The sequence below is a fragment of the Geotrypetes seraphini genome, chromosome 8 (assembly GCF_902459505.1).
Source record: "Geotrypetes seraphini chromosome 8, aGeoSer1.1, whole genome shotgun sequence".
In the NCBI taxonomy this organism is placed as follows: Eukaryota; Metazoa; Chordata; class Amphibia; order Gymnophiona; family Dermophiidae; genus Geotrypetes; species Geotrypetes seraphini.
This window is the reverse complement of record NC_047091.1, coordinates 37,916,348-37,934,207: the sequence shown is the minus strand read 5'-3', so window position 1 is coordinate 37,934,207 and position 17,860 is coordinate 37,916,348. Positions and strand designations below refer to the sequence as shown.

General features: G+C 44.6%; 1 protein-coding gene across 4 annotated transcripts in view; it reads right to left on the bottom strand.

Moving 5' to 3' along the window:
- Positions 1 to 6,301: 6,301 nt before the first annotated feature.
- Positions 6,302 to 17,860, bottom strand: part of LOC117366119 — a 138,033-nt gene continuing 126,474 nt past the window's right edge. For 2 of the 4 annotated variants that reach the window (XM_033957248.1, XM_033957249.1), the window contains one exon: positions 6,302 to 8,746. In XM_033957248.1, the coding sequence (XP_033813139.1) occupies positions 7,131 to 8,192 (1,062 nt within the window). In that variant the 5' untranslated portion in view covers positions 8,193 to 8,746 and the 3' untranslated portion in view covers positions 6,302 to 7,130. Of the gene's footprint in view, positions 8,747 to 9,087; positions 9,447 to 17,860 lie in introns of those variants that run through there. The other 2 variants (XM_033957251.1, XM_033957250.1) reach the window with 2 other exon arrangements.

The following is a 17,860-nucleotide window of genomic DNA, read 5'->3' as shown; positions in this document are numbered from 1 at the left end:
ATTTCACTTGTTTTATAAAGTACTGAGGATGCCATCTCTCCCCAATCCCAGGTCCTAAAGTCTGAGACAGTAGCGCAAACTGCCCGATTTAGGAAGAAAAATTTCGATTCAGCCTATTTAATTGGTTTTTCGATTCGATTTTTCTGCCCAGTTGGGTGATTTTTTTCAAAAATCCTGATGGGTTTTATAGCTTTTTCACCCCCTTTGGCTTCTCCTAACCACACTGGCGCTGTGGTGTAAATAAAATAAAGAAACAAAAAAGACTTTTCCTCTCTCTGTTAAATCCTAGCTCACGTTTGCGGTCTAACACCAGCTCTGGCAGGATATACATTTCAAATCTGACATATTGTAATCACAAAACAGAAAATAAAATTAATTTTTCTACCTCTTGTTGGTCCCAGGCTCTGGTTGTCTTCTGATAACTTGCTTGCCAGGGTCTCCTTCTTTCTTCATGCTAACCATCCATCTGCCATCTCTGTCCTCCCTTTCCATTTCCCTTCCCTCCCCAGGAAGTCTGGTATCTTTCCTTTTTTTCATCTTCCTCCACAGATCCACCTTCTCTTAACTACCCTTTCATCCGGCATCTCTCCCTCCTTCCCCACCACCCCAGGGCCCACCATCTCTCCCTTTCTTTTCCCAATTACCCTCCTATCCAGTATCTCTATCCCTCCTCCAAACCATCCCTTGTGTCCAATTTCTCTCCCTTTCTGTTCCTTCCCTCCCTAAATCCCATGGTCCATCATCTCTCTCCCTCTCCTCTATTTTCAGACCCATTATTTCTTCCCCCCCAAAGTCTGGCATATGCACATCTCTTTGAACACCCCCTTCCCTCTGTGTACTTCTACACCATGGTCCCCCCCAAAGGTTTGTCCCCCTCCCTTGAAGGCCTGCACCCCCCGAAGGCCTGTACCCCTCCGAAGGCCTGCACCCCTTTGAAGGCCTGCCCCCCCTTGAAGGCCTGTCCCCCTCCCCTTTTAGGCCTGTCCCCCCCTTAAAGGCCTGCCTGCCTGTCCCCCACCGAAAGCCTGTCTCCCCCCATGAAGGCATGTCCCCCCCTTTAAGGCCTGCACCCCCCGAAGGCTGCACCCCCCAGAAGACCTGTACCCCCGAGGGCTGCACCCTCCCGAAGGCCTGCACCCCCTTGAAGGCCTGTCCCCCCCTTGAAGGCCTGTCCCACCCCCCTGTCCCCCCCTTAAAGGCCTGTCTGCCTGTCCCCCCCTTGAAGGCCTGCCTGTCCCCCCCTGAAAGCCTGTCTCCCCCATGAAGGCTTGTCCCCCCCTTTAAAGCCTACATCTCCCCCTGAAGGCTTGTCACTCCCCTTGAAGGCCTGCACCCCCCCAAAGGCTGCACCTCCCCCGAAGGCCTGTACCCCCCGAAGTCCTGCACCTCCTTGAAGGCCTGTCCCCCCCTTAAAGGCCTGCCTGCCTGTCCCCCCTTGAAGGCCTGCCTGCCTGCCTGTCCCCCCCCAAAAGCCTGTCTCCCCCCATGAAGGCTTGCCCCCCCTTTAAGGCCTGCATCTCCCACTGAAGGCTTGTCCCTCCCCTTGAAGGCCTGCACCCCCCCCGAAGGCTGCACCCCCCCCAGAAGGCCTGCACCCCCCCGAAGGCCTGCACCTCCTTGAAGGCCTGTCCCCCCTTGAAGGCCTGTCCCACCCCCCTGTCCCCCCCTTAAAGGCCTGCCTGCCTGTCCCCCCCTTGAAGGCCTGCCTGCCTGTCCCCCCCAAAAGCCTGTCTCCCCCCATGAAGGCTTGTCCCCCCCTTTAAGGCCTGCATCTCCCCCTGAAGGCCTGCCTGCCCGCCCCACTCCGAAGGACCGCTCGCCCCCCTCTCCCACCCCCATCCAGACGTCCAGTTCTTCCCCTCTGGCCTCCCCGCACCATTTAGAGTAGAAGCAGCCTGCAGCAAGATCGCGATGTCAGCGATCTTGAGCTGCTTGTGCTGTCCTCCGCCGCGGTCCCGCCCCCCCTCTTCTGATGTCAGTGGATGGGGCGGGACCGCGGCGGAGGACAGCATGAAGCAGCGCAAGATCGCTGACATCGCGATCTTGCTGCAGGCTGCTTCGGTACTCTTAATGGTGCGGGGAGGCCAGAGAGGAAGAACCAGATGTCGGGGGGGGGGAACGGACGCCGGAGCACCCCTTCAGGGCTCGCACCCGGGGCGGACCGCTCCTCCCCCCCCCTTGGTACGCCACTGATTTTGTGATAGGTTTGTGGTTTTCACTCTAGTTGTGGCTTTTTGTGAAGTTAGAGATCCCTTTTGTTAAGGGTCTACTCTGCCTCGTGGAGAGGAGCAGATTTTAAGTCTGCAGCTGTCAGGTGTATCCTTCGGGGACCTGTTTCAGCTAGCCTGCTGAAGATTCATGAAGCTCAGGGTCTGTTCCCCTGGTGTTTGCTCATCCCTTTGAATTGGTCAGGGGCTGGAGCGCAGGCTGTTTAGGCTCTAATAGCGTTCCTTCAGGGCCTTAAGGTACTGGCTGTGTTTCTTCCCTCCCCCTTTTTCATGAGGTCCGGGGGGGGGGGGGGTTTGAGGGTCAGTCCATGGAGGTCTGACTGGCAGCCTGAACTGGCTGTGTGACTGGAAGCAGAGGGCCTCTCCTAAAAGAGCTACACCTAAGAGAAGCTGAAGCAGGCAGCAGCAGCTTTTCTTTAGCACATAGTCTGTGAGTAAGGCTGTGACAGCTAGTGGGAAAAATCAGGGGGGGTGTCTTAAAACTGTTTTAACTATTTCCCTCCCTTGTTTCCTCCCCACCCCAAAAAAAATCCTATTTTTTTTTTTATTTTTTTCTCAGCCCTGAGGTGATTTTATTCTATTATTTAGAACTCTCATGTATGAGAGTGTTGGGTGTCTCTTTGGATAGCCATCTAACAATGCAACAGCACATTCTGCATGTTGTTAAGGAAGCTTTTATGCAGATGAGGATACAGTAGACTCTGCTAACCAGAACTCAATTAACCAGAACTCTCAAGCAACTAGAAAAAAAAAATCTATGAAATACTGTAATACTTTAAATAAAAATACAATCAATTTCTGGCAGAAATTTAAGTATAAACTTTTCATATCACACCTGAGTACGCCCATGCTTTGCCTACCACATGTTCAATAGTTTGTCTGAAGCAGTTTATGGTATGGCAGAACATATAGTATGGGGTATGGTATTAGTTAGGCCTATGTTTAATAGTAACTCTCAAGCAACCAGAAACTACATTTATTCGTCATCTATTAATCCCCATGGGTGCTGGTTAACTGAGAATCTACTGTATTATCTAGAATAAAGCTAATGTTATCCTGACTTGGATTGCCAGTCAGACAGAGATTCAGGGGACAAAAGTTCAGTTTTGATCCCCTTACTGTCACAAAGTGAGGCCTCCCTGAAGGGAGATTCTGTCTTCTATATAGAGGACTATGGACCAGAGAGAGAATCCCTTGATAAGGCGGCTGTTCAAATCTTGAGCACTAATGGACATTATTACTGAATCTCTTTGTGAGCTCAATATTGATCTGCCTTAGCCCCAGTCATCTCAGTGTTCTCTTCTAAGCGTGGTCCGATCTCAACCCATGTCTTTTCCATGGCACCAGGCATGAAACTCCTGGTTACAGAGCCCTGGGAGGTTTCTGAAGACTCCCACAAAGGGGCAAAAGCCATGAGTAGGCTGTATCCTATGGATCAAGAGTTTCAGCAGATGTTTGCTATGCCAAAAGTAGACTGTCTGGTTGCCCAGGTGACTGAACACACTTCCCTGCCATGCTGAAGGATACACAGGACTGCAGAGTGGATATGGTCCTCAGGAGGCAGTTTGAGCCCTGGCCCTAGGAGTTAAGGTGACATCAACAGCTTCCTTCCTAGCATGAGCATGCCATTCATGGCTGCGAACCTTGAATGTGGCAGTGGCTGACCCATAACCTCAGGCAGGCATGTGTCAGTCTCTGCCTGACACATGCTGTGGATCAAGCAGTGGTTGGGCAATTCAACCTCCAAGGTGATGCTTAACAGGCTCCCCAATAAGGGACAGATGCTTTTTGGCAAAAGTCTGGATGATCTTATGGCTAGTGTGCAAGATCATCATCTCAAGTCCTTACTGGACAGCAGACGAGCAGCTAGAAACCAGATTCAGAGTTCCTTTCAAGGTTCATGCCATTTTCGCATTATGCTTCAGGAGGCTCACCCAATCCAATCCAATCCTTGGATCCCAAAGATGAGGCTTGATTCGGTTTACAAAAGAATTAACTAATATGGCAAGGAAAATGAATTATTAGAGCAAAGGCATCATCATTTATAATCCTTATTTATGTTGAAGAGTCAGTTAGAAATTTCTGAAATAGATAAGTTTTTAAGGTTTTCTACAAAGTTATCAGAGAAGGAAAGAGTCTGACTTTTACAGGAAGATCATTCCACATTTTTGCAAAGGAAAAGGCAAAAGATTGACAAATCTTACCTAAAGCTTTAATTCCCTTAATAGAAGGGAAGACTAGTTTAAATTTATGAATTCTCCTGGAGGACAGAGAACCTATCGAGGTTACAGATAGGAAGACGGAAAATTCAGACTATAGGTTCCTGGGCCATTACAGCAACCAAGAAGATACAGTGATGTCAGTCACCCAGCCGCCTCATAGAAAATTGGAGGTTGCCTTTTGGACTTTCTGGCAGTGACTCCTCGGACATTCACCAAGGTGATAATGGTGGTAGCAGCTTATCTTTGCAGAGCAAGCTGTCTAGTGCATCCTTATTTAGATGACTGGCTCATCAGAACCCCCTCCCATGAAGAGGAAGAAAGAGCAGTATCGGCAGTTGTGAAAACTTTGCAGAGTCTGGGCTGGATTGTAAAGTTTTGGAAAAGCTAGTTAGTCTCAACTCAGTCTTTGGAGTAACTGGGAGTTCTAGTCAACACTGTGGAAGGCTGAGTTTTTCTTCCAGAAGCATGCAGACAGAAGCTTTGGGGGCAAATCATGAACCTCCTGTCACAGCCAGCGCTTACGGTATGACACTGTCTCTAGGTGCTGGGGTCAATGGTGGCTGCTATAGAAGTAGTATCCTGGGCAAGGGCTCATATGTGTCCACTCCAGGATGCACTATTGTCTCATTGGTCCCCTCAGAGGGACACTCTATAAGCTTTTCTGCCCTGGACAGATGTAGCCTGATGCAGCATGCACTGGTGGCTCCAACCACAGTCTCCAGCAAAGGGAAATCCACTTCATATCAATTCCTGGGTTACGCTGATGACAGATGCCAGCCTGTTTAGCTGGGAGGCTCATTGTATCAGTCACCCAGTGCAAGGGAAATAGACACCATCCTAACGGAAGTGGGCGATCAACAGGCTAGAACTGAGAGCAGTACGCTTTGCACTACGAAGACAGAGCCACGTAAGAGCATTCTTAGACAATGCCATGGCAATAGCCTATGTCAACTGGCAGGGAGGCACCAGAAGCGCATCATTCCAGCAAGAGGCAAAAATCCTGTTGAGTTGAGCAGAAAATCACCTGCTAGTCACAGCAGCACACATAGACGGAGTGGAGAATGTGCAAGCAGACTACCTCAATAGACAGATATTGGACCCATGAGAGTAGTTGTTATCCCCAAGAGCGTTCCAGGATATTGTCGGACATTGGGGGTGTCTGACTTTCCTTTTAATGGCAATGACACACAACAGGAAAGCGCCACAGTTCTTCAGCTGAAGATACAAAATTGGAAGTGCAGGCCTGAACACCCCGCTTCAACCTTGGCCAAAGTCCGGACTAATATGTGTATTTCCTTCATGGCCCCTGCTAGGCCGCATGGTCTGTCATAGAGCAAGTCACCCAGGAAGGGTAATCTTTGAGGCCCTGGATTGCCCAGGCATCCCTGGAATGTGTATCTAGTTTGTCTACAAGAGGACAAATGTCTCTGACTCCAGGTGCATCCACTCTTTTGGCATATACCAAGGCAAGGGATCCTTTTCAGCAGTGGTGCAATAAGGAGAATCTGGAGCCCGACAAAGCCCCAGTATCATTGGTACCTGTCATCCTTCAAGAGGGCCTGGACAAGGGATTGGCAATGGTATCCCTTAGGGTGCAGATGGCAAGCAATAGTTTCCCTTAGGGTGCAGATAGCAGGCCTTGCTTGCTTTAGAGGCCGAGAGAAAAGTTTTGCTAGCGACTCACCCAGACATTATTAGATTCTTCAAAGGAGCCCTGAGGCTTAGGCCACCGATCTGAGAGCCTTTCCATTCCTGGAATTTCAATATTGTGTTAGGGGTTGTATTGCTATTATTCTTAGGGTAATGCTATATCCAACTTTCCCTTCCCCTCACCAGCTCTCTGACTGGGAAAATTAATAGCATACACAGAGGACTGAAAGCATAATATAGGTTTATTCATACAATTTTATAATAATGAAATCATGGAGTAAGGAATCAATAATTTGTTACCATATATTGCATCATCACTCTGTTATCGGGGGACCAGCGAAACAGCAGAGGCAGCGCACTCATCTCAGCATCACACGGCTCGTCAGCAGTGGAGAAGTCCCGATTCCACTGAGTTCTGCCTGTCTTTTTATGCTCAAATTATGGTCAAGATCCGGTTTGTGTTCGCTCAAACATGAGCATGTCACAAACAAGTTCACAAACCATTTATGCACATCCTGTCTTTTTCCCCCCCTTCTCTCGATTGAATCATCCATATCCTGTTTTGACTAAATCTGGCTCGCCAGGTGCAAGTTATCTTTCTGAACTCTAGTTCCCCTTTTAAAAAAAGAAAGTTGTTATTCAGTATTATAATCCCCTTTGAATGGCAAATGGTTTCTTAAACAGTCATTGTTACTAATACAACTTCCAGTCTTCCAATCATATCCATTTGTATCACATTCGGCCCTTAACAATGAGTGTTGTATGTAACCATCATCACTTTTTGTCGTTTACAACAAATGCCATATGCCACATAACAATTCCAGATAGATAAAATTATTACCAGAATAACAACTATTAACAGAGGATGGATGATTCAATCCAGAGTCGTTTTGGCTGAAGGTGAATATCCTAAAAATATATCCCACCAATGATGTGAAGTAGCATCAGCTATTCCTGACCCTATTGTCACTATCGAGTCTGCTGCAATAGTGGTGGTAAGCTGATGAGCCATAATACTTTGATTTAGGTATCAGATGGCACTCTGTATTTTGGTTGATTGAGTTAATATTTGCTTAAATCTGGTCAAATTTAAATCCCAATTTGGAACATCCCATTTAGTGCTATTCCAAATGATAGCCACATTCTTATCCACATCGGAAGTTAATATGAATGTGTCATTTTCCCAGTGTAATACTGAAATGTTATGAATACATCCCGAAAAAGGCACTGCCATTCCTGGTATCACTGGTTGATCAGTTACTACACATACCACTTGTGGTGCTATTTCGACCATATACCTATAGGTTATTGGCATAATAGTCCATTCACATTTGTTTACAGTATTTTGCAATAAACATGGTTCATATACAGCAGATTGTAATTTACAAACTTTTCCACTTAAAGTGTTATCACAAAAAGTTAAATCATGGGTACGATTATACATATCTATCACCTGTCCATAAAAGGTGGGGGTCCAAAAGTGTTGATTAGGAGCTGACCCAATTAGTAAAGGCATCACTATGTATTTACACATTATACTCTGTTTGGTTACATTATAAATGGTAAAATATCCCTGACATAGGGTTTCCTCACACCTTATCCCCGAACTAGGTATTTGTAGCCAATGGCCTGCACGGATTACATCAGAAAAGACGGTCCTCCACACTTGTTCATTTGCTGTCAAAAGTTGTGTTTGAAAGACATTTTTCTGTTGTTGCTGCTGTAATGTTTGCAAAGAACATATAGTCCAATTGATTATGTGAGTAATATTAGTATCTACAAGGAAGGTTAGAGAATTGCTAGCATTAAAAAGATCTAACATATCATTATCCACGCCAGCTGCTAGTGTCATTGGGTACCAAATAGTAGGCATCCAATTAGCTTGTATAGTTAAAGCATTATTAATTTTACTTCCAGCGTTATGCAGCCTATTTGCTAAAGATTCTATATCATAACTGTTTATTGTCCCGGTAATAGTTCCAAATCCTCCCAAAATAGTATCATACCAGGCTCTCCTATATCTACATCGACTAGAGGGAGGAAAGGTAATTTTAAATTGTACACGTGTTTGTTCCGCATGCTGACCCACCATTTCACATGTTGACGGTAATCGTTTAACCTGCCCTGGATCAATTTTTGCAGAATCTATATTTACAAAGATAATATAATCTGCCCATGTAGTACGATTTTTAATAAAAGATCATTAGTACATACAAAATATTTGGGGTCTTCTAATGTCAGATGCAATACAGTTCCATTCCAGGTGCTACAATTTTGTATTGCCTGCCATTTCTGTTTCGTATTTAATTCTGGGAACACAGTCTTTAAGCAACATAGAAGTGACACATGGGCAGTGACATTTACCACTACTTGACTCTGATATAGGGCATAAAAGATATACCCTCTTCTGTCATTGTGAGGGTCTTTCCATATGTCCACATTAGTTGTGATGTTAGCTATGGTACATCTCTGTCCTTTTTCACAACTAAACTTTTCCTGTTGTCATCTGCTGGTAGCACTTCTCCATCCCCATTGAAATCGAGCATTGTCATCCAAAACCAGATGCCTAGCCGGAGTCCATCCTTCTACGTGACCCAAAGATACGATACCAAGGACTGTGAATACGCATAGGACGATTAGGGTTTCCTGTAAAATTAAACACAATATTACTCCCGTAGGTAACATTTCTCTTGTGGGACATATTCCCATTTTTCTACCCCGGGCCTCATTATCAATAGCGTATGGTCTTGTCCCACTGCTATCACTTCAGCGGGAGAGGGGGGACCATTTCGGTTGCTAATCCATATTTTGGCCCCAACATTTACAATATTTGTGGATCCAAACCCTTTTGCCCCCCTAACCGTCAATTCTGTAGGGGCTGTGGTTTCTCTCACCGGAGCTATATATATAGGAATTAGCAACAGTTGTGCAATTCTTTCTCCCTGTGCTATTATTACATCCTCCGCACCTAAGTTAATTAGTATTACCCTAACCTCCCCTTGATAGTCAGCATCAATCACCCCTCCCAAGACAATTATTCCTTTTGAGGCATAGCTGGATCTGGTTGCCAATTGCCCATAATGTTCTTTCGGAATTTTTCTCTGTGTTCTCCACAGCTCTAGTGGTGGAATGTGGTACTGCGGGTCAGTGTAAATCCTGGAAGGAAAGCACATGGTCATTAACAAAAAGAACAAAGAAAAGAAACACATGAAACGTTTTCCCCTCTGTTAAACATGACTAATTCTTGTATCGCAGAGTCACAGTCTCTGTGTTGAATTGTTGAAAAGATTCAAAAAAGGGTTTTTTTTTCCTGAAACACAAAACACACAGATTAAATAGACTTATTTCAGGGTCCTGTGGTACCAAATATGGCCACAGGAAAATTTAAACAGGCAGACACATTCTCTACATGGTAAAATTAGACTGTCTTTTTCCTAACATCAGGGAATTATTCTCAATCCATATTCTTTATTAGGTTCCTATCCTGAAGAGCTTACTTGTAAAAAGTAAGCAAAATTTCAATTCCGACTTCATCCACTTACATAAAAGTTTATTATAATTATTCTTTTCCGGTAACAAGGTTAACAAGCCTTTTGTTTCACATTTATTTTAATTGTATAGGTACTTAACCTCTACTTTTGTTAATCTTTTTATTTTAAACTTCCCAATTTAATTTTAAAATGCATTTAAATTTAATTACTCCCTAATCATACATTTCGGGCAATGCATACTTTTAAAAATACTTTATAAACCATGCAGGGGCACAAAAATTCATATTCAAAACTAATTTGAAACACTGAGATAGAAATACAAAGGCAAGGAAACTTTTTCCTTTTGCACACCGTCACAAACACAATATTTCTTTTAAGCATGGCATCTATTGCTAGAATAAATCTTTTTCTTTGCACAAAATTATCCTTGAGCCTAATCGAGGGGTTTTTTTTTCTTCCATCTCCCCTACCTTAGCATATCCCTTACAATCAGGGAATTAACACATTTCACAAGCTTTCTTTCCACATTCGTATACATTCAAAGCCAGACATTAAAACTTTCTTTTCCTTTTCACTTAACCATCTCGTTTAAATATCACTTTCTAATTCCTTCTGATCCTACAGTTCTGTTCTTCCAACATTCTTATAATCTTTTTTTTTTTTTTTTTAAATACGTGAAATTCACTCTTTATTCTTACTGGGATGCAAACCCACATGGTCTTCTAAACACTAAAAAGTTCAGCAAAGGTATCTCTATTGTTCTCAACACAGCAAGAATCACTTAGCTAGCGTACAGAAGCCCTTTTTTCCTTCTTGTAATGGGCTGCATTCTTTTTATTACAGATGGCGGGTCTATTTCAGGGTCCGGACAGTGGGGTCCCCTGGGGCAATCATCCCAATCCCTTTTAATCCTCCCTTTCCTTTTTTTATACTTATTTTGTGCCACTTTTACAGCTGCTCTTTCTGCTACATCCTGATAATGTTCCAGTTTATCCTTTAATAATTTACTATTACATTCCAGCACCAGACACCGTCCCTCTAATTCTAACTTACTCTGTTCTACTCTCCCTTTCTCTTTAAGTGCCATCTGCAACCGCTTGTGCACCCCACGGTATGCAGAGGCCAACACCCAACTCCTTCGAGCCAGGGTAACTGCTTCACCTGTTTTTACAGGGATTGTTTCAAGTACTTGTACCACATTCTTTGGTTCAAATTCCCTTAATTCCTTATCCCATGATTCCGCCAATCCATGATTGGCCATTTCTGCCGCTATTATTTCATACGGGTCCCTGGTCCAGCCAGGTATCCCTGCAGGTTCTTTTTTAGATTTCTCCTTTCGCCGGAACATTGTTCGGTCTTATTTAGGGAGATCCTGCCGACTACGCCAATTAATGTATTGCTATTATTCTTAGGGTAATGCTATATCCATCTTTCCCTTCCCCTCACCAGCTCTCTGACTGGGAAAATTAATAGCATACACAGAGGACTGAAAGCATAATATAGGTTTATTCATACAATTTTATAATAATGAAATCATGGAGTAAGGAATCAATAATTTGTTACCATATATTGCATCATCACTCTGTTATCGGGGGACCAGCGAAACAGCAGAGGCAGCGCACTCATCTCAGCATCACACGGCTCGTCAGCAGTGGAGAAGTCCCGATTCCACTGAGTTCTGCCTGTCTTTTTATGCTCAAATTATGGTCAAGATCCGGTTTGTGTTCGCTCAAACATGAGCATGTCACAAACAAGTTCACAAACCATTTATGCACATCCTGTCTTTTTCTCCCCCTTCTCTCGATTGAATCATCCATATCCTGTTTTGACTAAATCTGGCTCGCCAGGTGCAAGTTATCTTTCTGAACTCTAGTTCCCCTTTTAAAAAAAGAAAGTTGTTATTCAGTATTATAATCCCCTTTGAATGGCAAATGGTTTCTTAAACAGTCATTGTTACTAATACAACTTCCAGTCTTCCAATCATATCCATTTGTATCACAGGGGTCTCTGGAGATCTCCATATGAGCCCCTGGAGAAAACTTCTCTCATGGATCTTACAATCAAAGCGGTATTCTCAGTTGCAATTACCTCATTTAGACGAGTTTCAGAATTACTAGCTTTGTCGTACAGGGAACTGTTCCTAAGGATCACAAAAACAGCTGTGACCTTGCGTACGGTACTTTCCTTTTTGCCAAAGATTGTTTCAGCATTTCACATCAACCAGGAAGTCAGACTTCCATCTTTTCAACCTCCAGGCTCTAAGAGGAAGGACAAGGCTTTAAAGCTTCTGGACATTTGCAGAGTTCTTTTCTTTTGCATTACTTGGAAGTGATTAATGAGTTTCATCTATCGGACCATCTCTTTGTACTAACCAAAGAGTAAAGATGAGGCAGACCAGCATCCAAAGCCACCATTTAACAGGAGTAGCTTCCTCTTGAGTGGAATTGCAGGCAATATCTCTGGAGGAGATATGTAGATCTGCATTTTCACTAAATTCTATAGGGTAGACATGGCAGCACAGGAAGATTCCATGTTTGGATATTTGGTACTGAGAACACACTTATCTATCCTACCTGGGACTTTGGGGACTGCTTAAGTACGTCCCTGTGGTTCAGCATACCATCCTTATTGCACTGGAAAAAGAAATTAGGTGTTTACCTTGATAATATCTTTTTCAGCATATAGGGATGGTATGCTGATGCCCCCGCCCTATAATTCTAGATATGTCTGTTTCTACCTTAAGCTTCATGGTCCTCTCCATAGCAAAGATTTCTCTGCCAATCAGACTGTGGGTTCTGATTCAGTTTGTAAATAGAATCTCAAGAGATAATTGAGCTCCACTAATATTCAAGCTGTTGCTTTTATTTGATGTGTTTTATTGTTCAATGGAAATGTTCATTCATTTATAAATTACAGTTTCATTATTGACTGTTATAACGTTATATGAACAGATCAAATCCTTGGATTCAGGGAGTTCCCCATGTCTCTTCTCCTGTTTTTTACTCTAGAACTCTCACATGCTTTGGTACATACTGGAGGGGATAGCAGTGACTTGGAAGAAGGAGGAGGTGTTCAAAAGATGTGATTGACATCTTTCTGCAGATGCTTGCGAGAATGGATTGAGTACCCTATGGTTCTGAATACCTTCCCATCTACTGGAAAAGATATTATCAAGGTAAGAACCTAATCTCTTTATCTGCTGTACATTTGGACTTCCAGAAAGCATTCAACAAAGTTCCACATGAAAGGCTTCTCAGGAAACTACAAAGCCATGGAATAGAGGGAGATATACAAAGGTGGATAGGCAAATGGTTGGAAAACAGAAAGCAGAGAGTGGGCATAAATGGGAAGTTCTCAGACTGGGAGAAAGTGACTAGTGGTGTGCCCCAGGGCTCAGTGCTTGGGCCAATCCTATTTAATATTTATATCAATAACCTGGAAGACGGAATATCCAGTGAGATCATTAAGTTTGCAGATGACACAAAGCTATGCCGGGCAATCAGATCGCAGGAGGATAGCGAGGAACTCCAGAGCGACTTGTATCAGTTAGAGAAATGGGCAGAGCAATGGCAGATGAAGTTCAACGTGGAGAAATGCAAAGTAATGCATTTAGGTAGTAAGAATAAGGAATACGAGTATAGAATGTCAGGCGCAACTCTGGGTAAGAGCAAACAAGAAAAGGACCTGGGTGTACTGATAGATAGGACCCTGAAGCCGTCGGCACAATGCGCGGCAGCGGCAAAGAAAGCAAACAGAATGTTAGGCATGATAAAGAAAGGAATCACGAGTAGATCGGAGAAAGTCATAATGCCGCTTTATAGAGCAATGGTCAGACCACACTTGGAATACTGTGTCCAACATTGGTCTCCCAACCTAAAGAAGGATATAAAACTGTTGGAGAGGGTGCAGAGACGAGCAACGAAGTTAATAAGAGGTATGGAGAACTTGGAATATGAGGAACGACTCAAGAAACTGGGACTGTTCTCCCTTGAGAAGAGGAGGCTGCGAGGGGACATGATCGAGACGTTCAAAATGCTGAAAGGCATCGATAATATAGAGCAGGAAAATAAATTATTTACATTGTCCAACGCGACACGGACAAGAGGACATGGTTTGAAGCTAAGGGGGGACAAGTCCAGGACAAATGTCAGGAAGTACTGTTTTATGCAGCGAGTGGTAGACGCCTGGAATGCTCTCCCAAAGGAGGTTATTAAGGAATCCACTGTGCTGGGATTCAAAGGCAAATTAGATGCACATCTCCTTACGAGAGGCATAGAGGGATATGGGTGACTAAAACTACATCAGGTGTATACCTGACTGGGCCTCCGCGTGTGCGGATCGCCGGACTCGATGGACCATGGGTCTGATCCGGAGATGGCAGTTCTTATGTTCTTATGTTCTTATGAATGAATTTTTCATTAAAGTAGCTAATAAATCTTAATAAGTAAATAAAATTTGTGACCAGAAAAAGAGAATGTTTATTTTGCTAATTCGATAATGAAAATCATGTCATTAGAGCTTTAAGAAGGCATCTACTGTAAGCCTATTCAATTAAAAAAAAAAAAAGTAATCATCAGCTTTTCTTTGTAAATATTAGCATGAATAGCTGTAAACATGTTTACATTTAAGGCCCTACAGCTTGTATAAATGCTTGTGCCTAGATATTAGTATGATAAATTATAGTATTCTATAATTTATTTATTGTATATACTTGTGCACATGCCCACTGCCCAAAGTATGTGCCATCAAATATTTTATGTACAAGAAATTTTTGTGAGGCTAATATTTATGTGCAGATGTGTGCTGGTACTTTCATTTTCTTCAGACATGTGCTCAGTGAAACCATTCTTCCTGCAGAACATTTGTGTTCATGTGTCTCGCCATCTTTACCTGATTAATGCATAGATTCTGTGCACTCATTAGCTCACTGAAGTACCACAGAATATTTTCTCTTTAATTTTGCTGTAGAAGCTACATACTCAGCTATTGGCATGCAATTCACCCACATGGCTTTCTGTTTTGAACTTTGACTCTTACTTCACGGGCTTGAACAAATTTTCTTGTCCATATTTATCCAGTTTTTCAAGATCTTTAAGAGAGTGGAGGAGTGTGTGGCGTGGTGGTTGAAGCTACAGCCTCCGCACCCTGGGGTTGTAGGTTCAAATCCCATGCTGCTCCTTGTGACCCTGGGCAAGTCACTTAATCTTCCATAGCCCCAGGTACGTTAGATAAATTGTGAGCCCACCGGGACAGATAGGGAAAATGCTTGAGTACCTGATTGTAAAACCGCTTAGATAACCTTGATAGGCGGTATATAAAATCCTAATAAACTTGAAATCCTAATCAGTCTTCCAATCCAAAGCTATATAAGAGTACAGTATTCTCCCCAGAAATTTTTTCCAGCTGGGTGGCATGAAAAAGTAGCCGGGTAGGGTGGGATGGGGAAAATTAATCCCCTTTTACTAAGGTGCGCTAGCATTTTTAGCGCTCGCAAACCCCTGTGCTAAGCGGGAAAACTAAAGCCAGCTCAATGCTGGCATTAGCGTCTAGTTCATATGGTAATTCTGTGCGCGCTAATCGCACGCTAAAACCACTATCGCAACTTAGTAAAAGGAGCCCTAAATGTGTACTATTTTTTTATTAGTTTACTAGTATTTTAGCCCGTTACATTAACGGGTGCTAGAATATATGTCTGTCTGTCTTTATTTCTGTCTCTCTCTCCCTCCCGCTGTCTTTCTTTCTGTCTGTCTCTGTCCCTGGCCCCCTTTGTCTGTCTGTCTTTCTGTGTATCTCCTTGCCCCTGTGTCTTTCTTCTTTTCTTTCTGTCTCCCTTCCTCCCGCTGTCTGTCTGTCTTTCTATCTAACTGTCTCTCTCCCTGCCTCCTATGCATCAGCATTTCTCTCCCACCACTTCCCTGTGCAGCAGCCAAAGCAGCATTCCCTCCCCCCCACACCACTTCCCTGTGCAGCAGCAGTAGCGTTTCCTCTACCCCCCTTTCCCTTCCCGCAGTCTGTCTGGCTCCCTTAGTCCCTTACCACCCCCCCTTCCCTTCCCATGGTCCCGACTACGAACCTGGCGATTCCAGCAATGTGTGCAGCAGTCTTCACATGCTGCTTCAGGTCTTTCTACTGCCCTGATTTACTGCTCTGATGACATCATCAGAGGCGTGGCAGAGAGGGGACACAAACTTAAGACAAAGTCTGTAAGGAAGGAGGAAGGGGGCACAAACTTGGGATACAGAAGGAAGTGAGGGAAGGGACATGAACTTGGGACATAGGATGGAAGGATAGAAGGAAAGAGATGCTGAGGTGGAGGAGGGAATATAAAGGGAAAATTGTTGAGCATGGATGTGAGGGAAGGAGATGGTGTACATGGGGAAAGGAAGAAAGAGGAGAATGTTGGGCATAGGAAGAGAATTGTTGGACATGGTGGGAGAGGAGTAAGGTAGAGAGAGATGAGAGGGAGAAATGTTGAATGTGGTGGTGGAGAGGGAACAGTGGGACAGATGCAAGAGGGAAGAATGTTGGACCTGGTGGTGGAAGGAATGGAGGAAGAGATGTTGCATGGTTCTGGAGAGGGGTAATAGAAGGAGAAATGTTGGGCATGGGGCTGGTGGACAGGAGCAAAACATGCTGCACACAGTCCAGGGGGATGAGAGAGGGAGAAATGTTGGATGTGGCAGTAGAAGGAGTTGGAGCGATATACCCTGGATCCCTCTATCTTTCCTCACTCCCTTTACAGCAAGGGAAGGAAGAGAGAGAGATGGTGGTGGAGGAGAGAGGAAGATGTGCTGTGCAAGGTGGGAAGGGGTAAAAGAGTGTGCTTTGTGTAGTTTAATTTTGTGGTTACCATTATGTATTATTAATAAGATTATATTGTGTGTATGTGAAAAATGAATGGAAGAAATAGCATTTACAATTAGTACTATTATTAGTATGGCGGCTGGGTCTGGGGTGGAGCCTGGGCAGTGCTTTTGGGCCCCCCAAACAAAAAAAGCATTCCACTGACTATGGATGTTGGACCTAGTGTGGGAGGAGAGATGGTAGACCTGCTGGGAGGAAGGGGGACGAATGACCACATCCCAGAAATTTTGGCATAATTTTGCATTTTCAGTTAAAAAAATCCTTATCTCCAAGATGCAAACCGAGCTATTTTCTACACATAGCTATTTAAATTTTTGCATAAAGGCCCTTATATTAGCTTTATCCCAGGACAAGCAGGCAGATATTCTCACAAGTGGGTGGCGTGATCCAACGGAGCCCCGATGCGGACGCCTCACAAAGCAGACTTGCTTGAAGAAACTCGAAGTTTCGAGTCGCCTGCACCGCGCATGCGTGAATGCCTTCCCGCCCAGCACAGGGTGCGTCTCCTCAGTTCTTACTTTTCCGCGGAGCCAAGAAGTCCGTCTTCGACTTTCTGCGTGAAGTGTTTTCACTTGTGCCTTCTTTTGTCTGCGGTTTTGGTTTTTTTCTCAGAATCGCTGTTTTTCATCGTTGTTTTCTTGTTTTCAAAAAAAAAAAAAAATTTCTTCCGTTCGTTCGACTAGGCAGGCCACGTGGCCGCAGCCCCGCAGCTTCGATCTTGCGGCGGAGCTTTTTCGGCCTATGTCCCGGCCTGCAACCGGCTTTAAAGTGTTCCAAGTGCCAGCGCGCGTTTTCCCTGACGGACCCTCATCGACGCTGTCTTCGGTGTCTCGGGCCTCAACATCTCCCGAAATCATGCCGGCCTTGCTCAACACTTACGTCTCGTGCTTTCAAGCGTCGTTGCAACCTGTGGGAGCAGCTTTTCAGCATGGAGTCTTCGATGTAGCTTTCGTCCTCGAAGGGTGCTTCGCCCTCGACATCATCCGATGCTTTCCAAGCTTCCACAGCTTCTGCTCCGAGCCTCATCAAACCTGCCTCATTTGTACCGGCTATGTCTTCGACGCCTGCTGCAATGCCTTCCTCTGTCTCTTCAGGTCAGATAGCACAGCAGCCCATTCCCCCGGTAGTGCTTAAAGTGCCCAAGGCTTCTAAGTCCAAGCACTCTCATACTGCTGCGAGGGAGATCGAAGCCCGTGCAGGTGGTCCCGTTGGAGACGCGGATCCATCCTTGCCGGCTTCGTTCCAGACCTTATTGGAGAAGCAATTCATTCAGCTCTTTACTACCATGGGGCCGAAGCTTCTCTCACAAATCCAGCCTGGGCATGTGGAGGTCTCCTGCGAGGTCGAGCCGCCTCCTGTGCCTCAGTCATACGCACACTCTCTACAGGGAGCAGAGTCTCCGCTA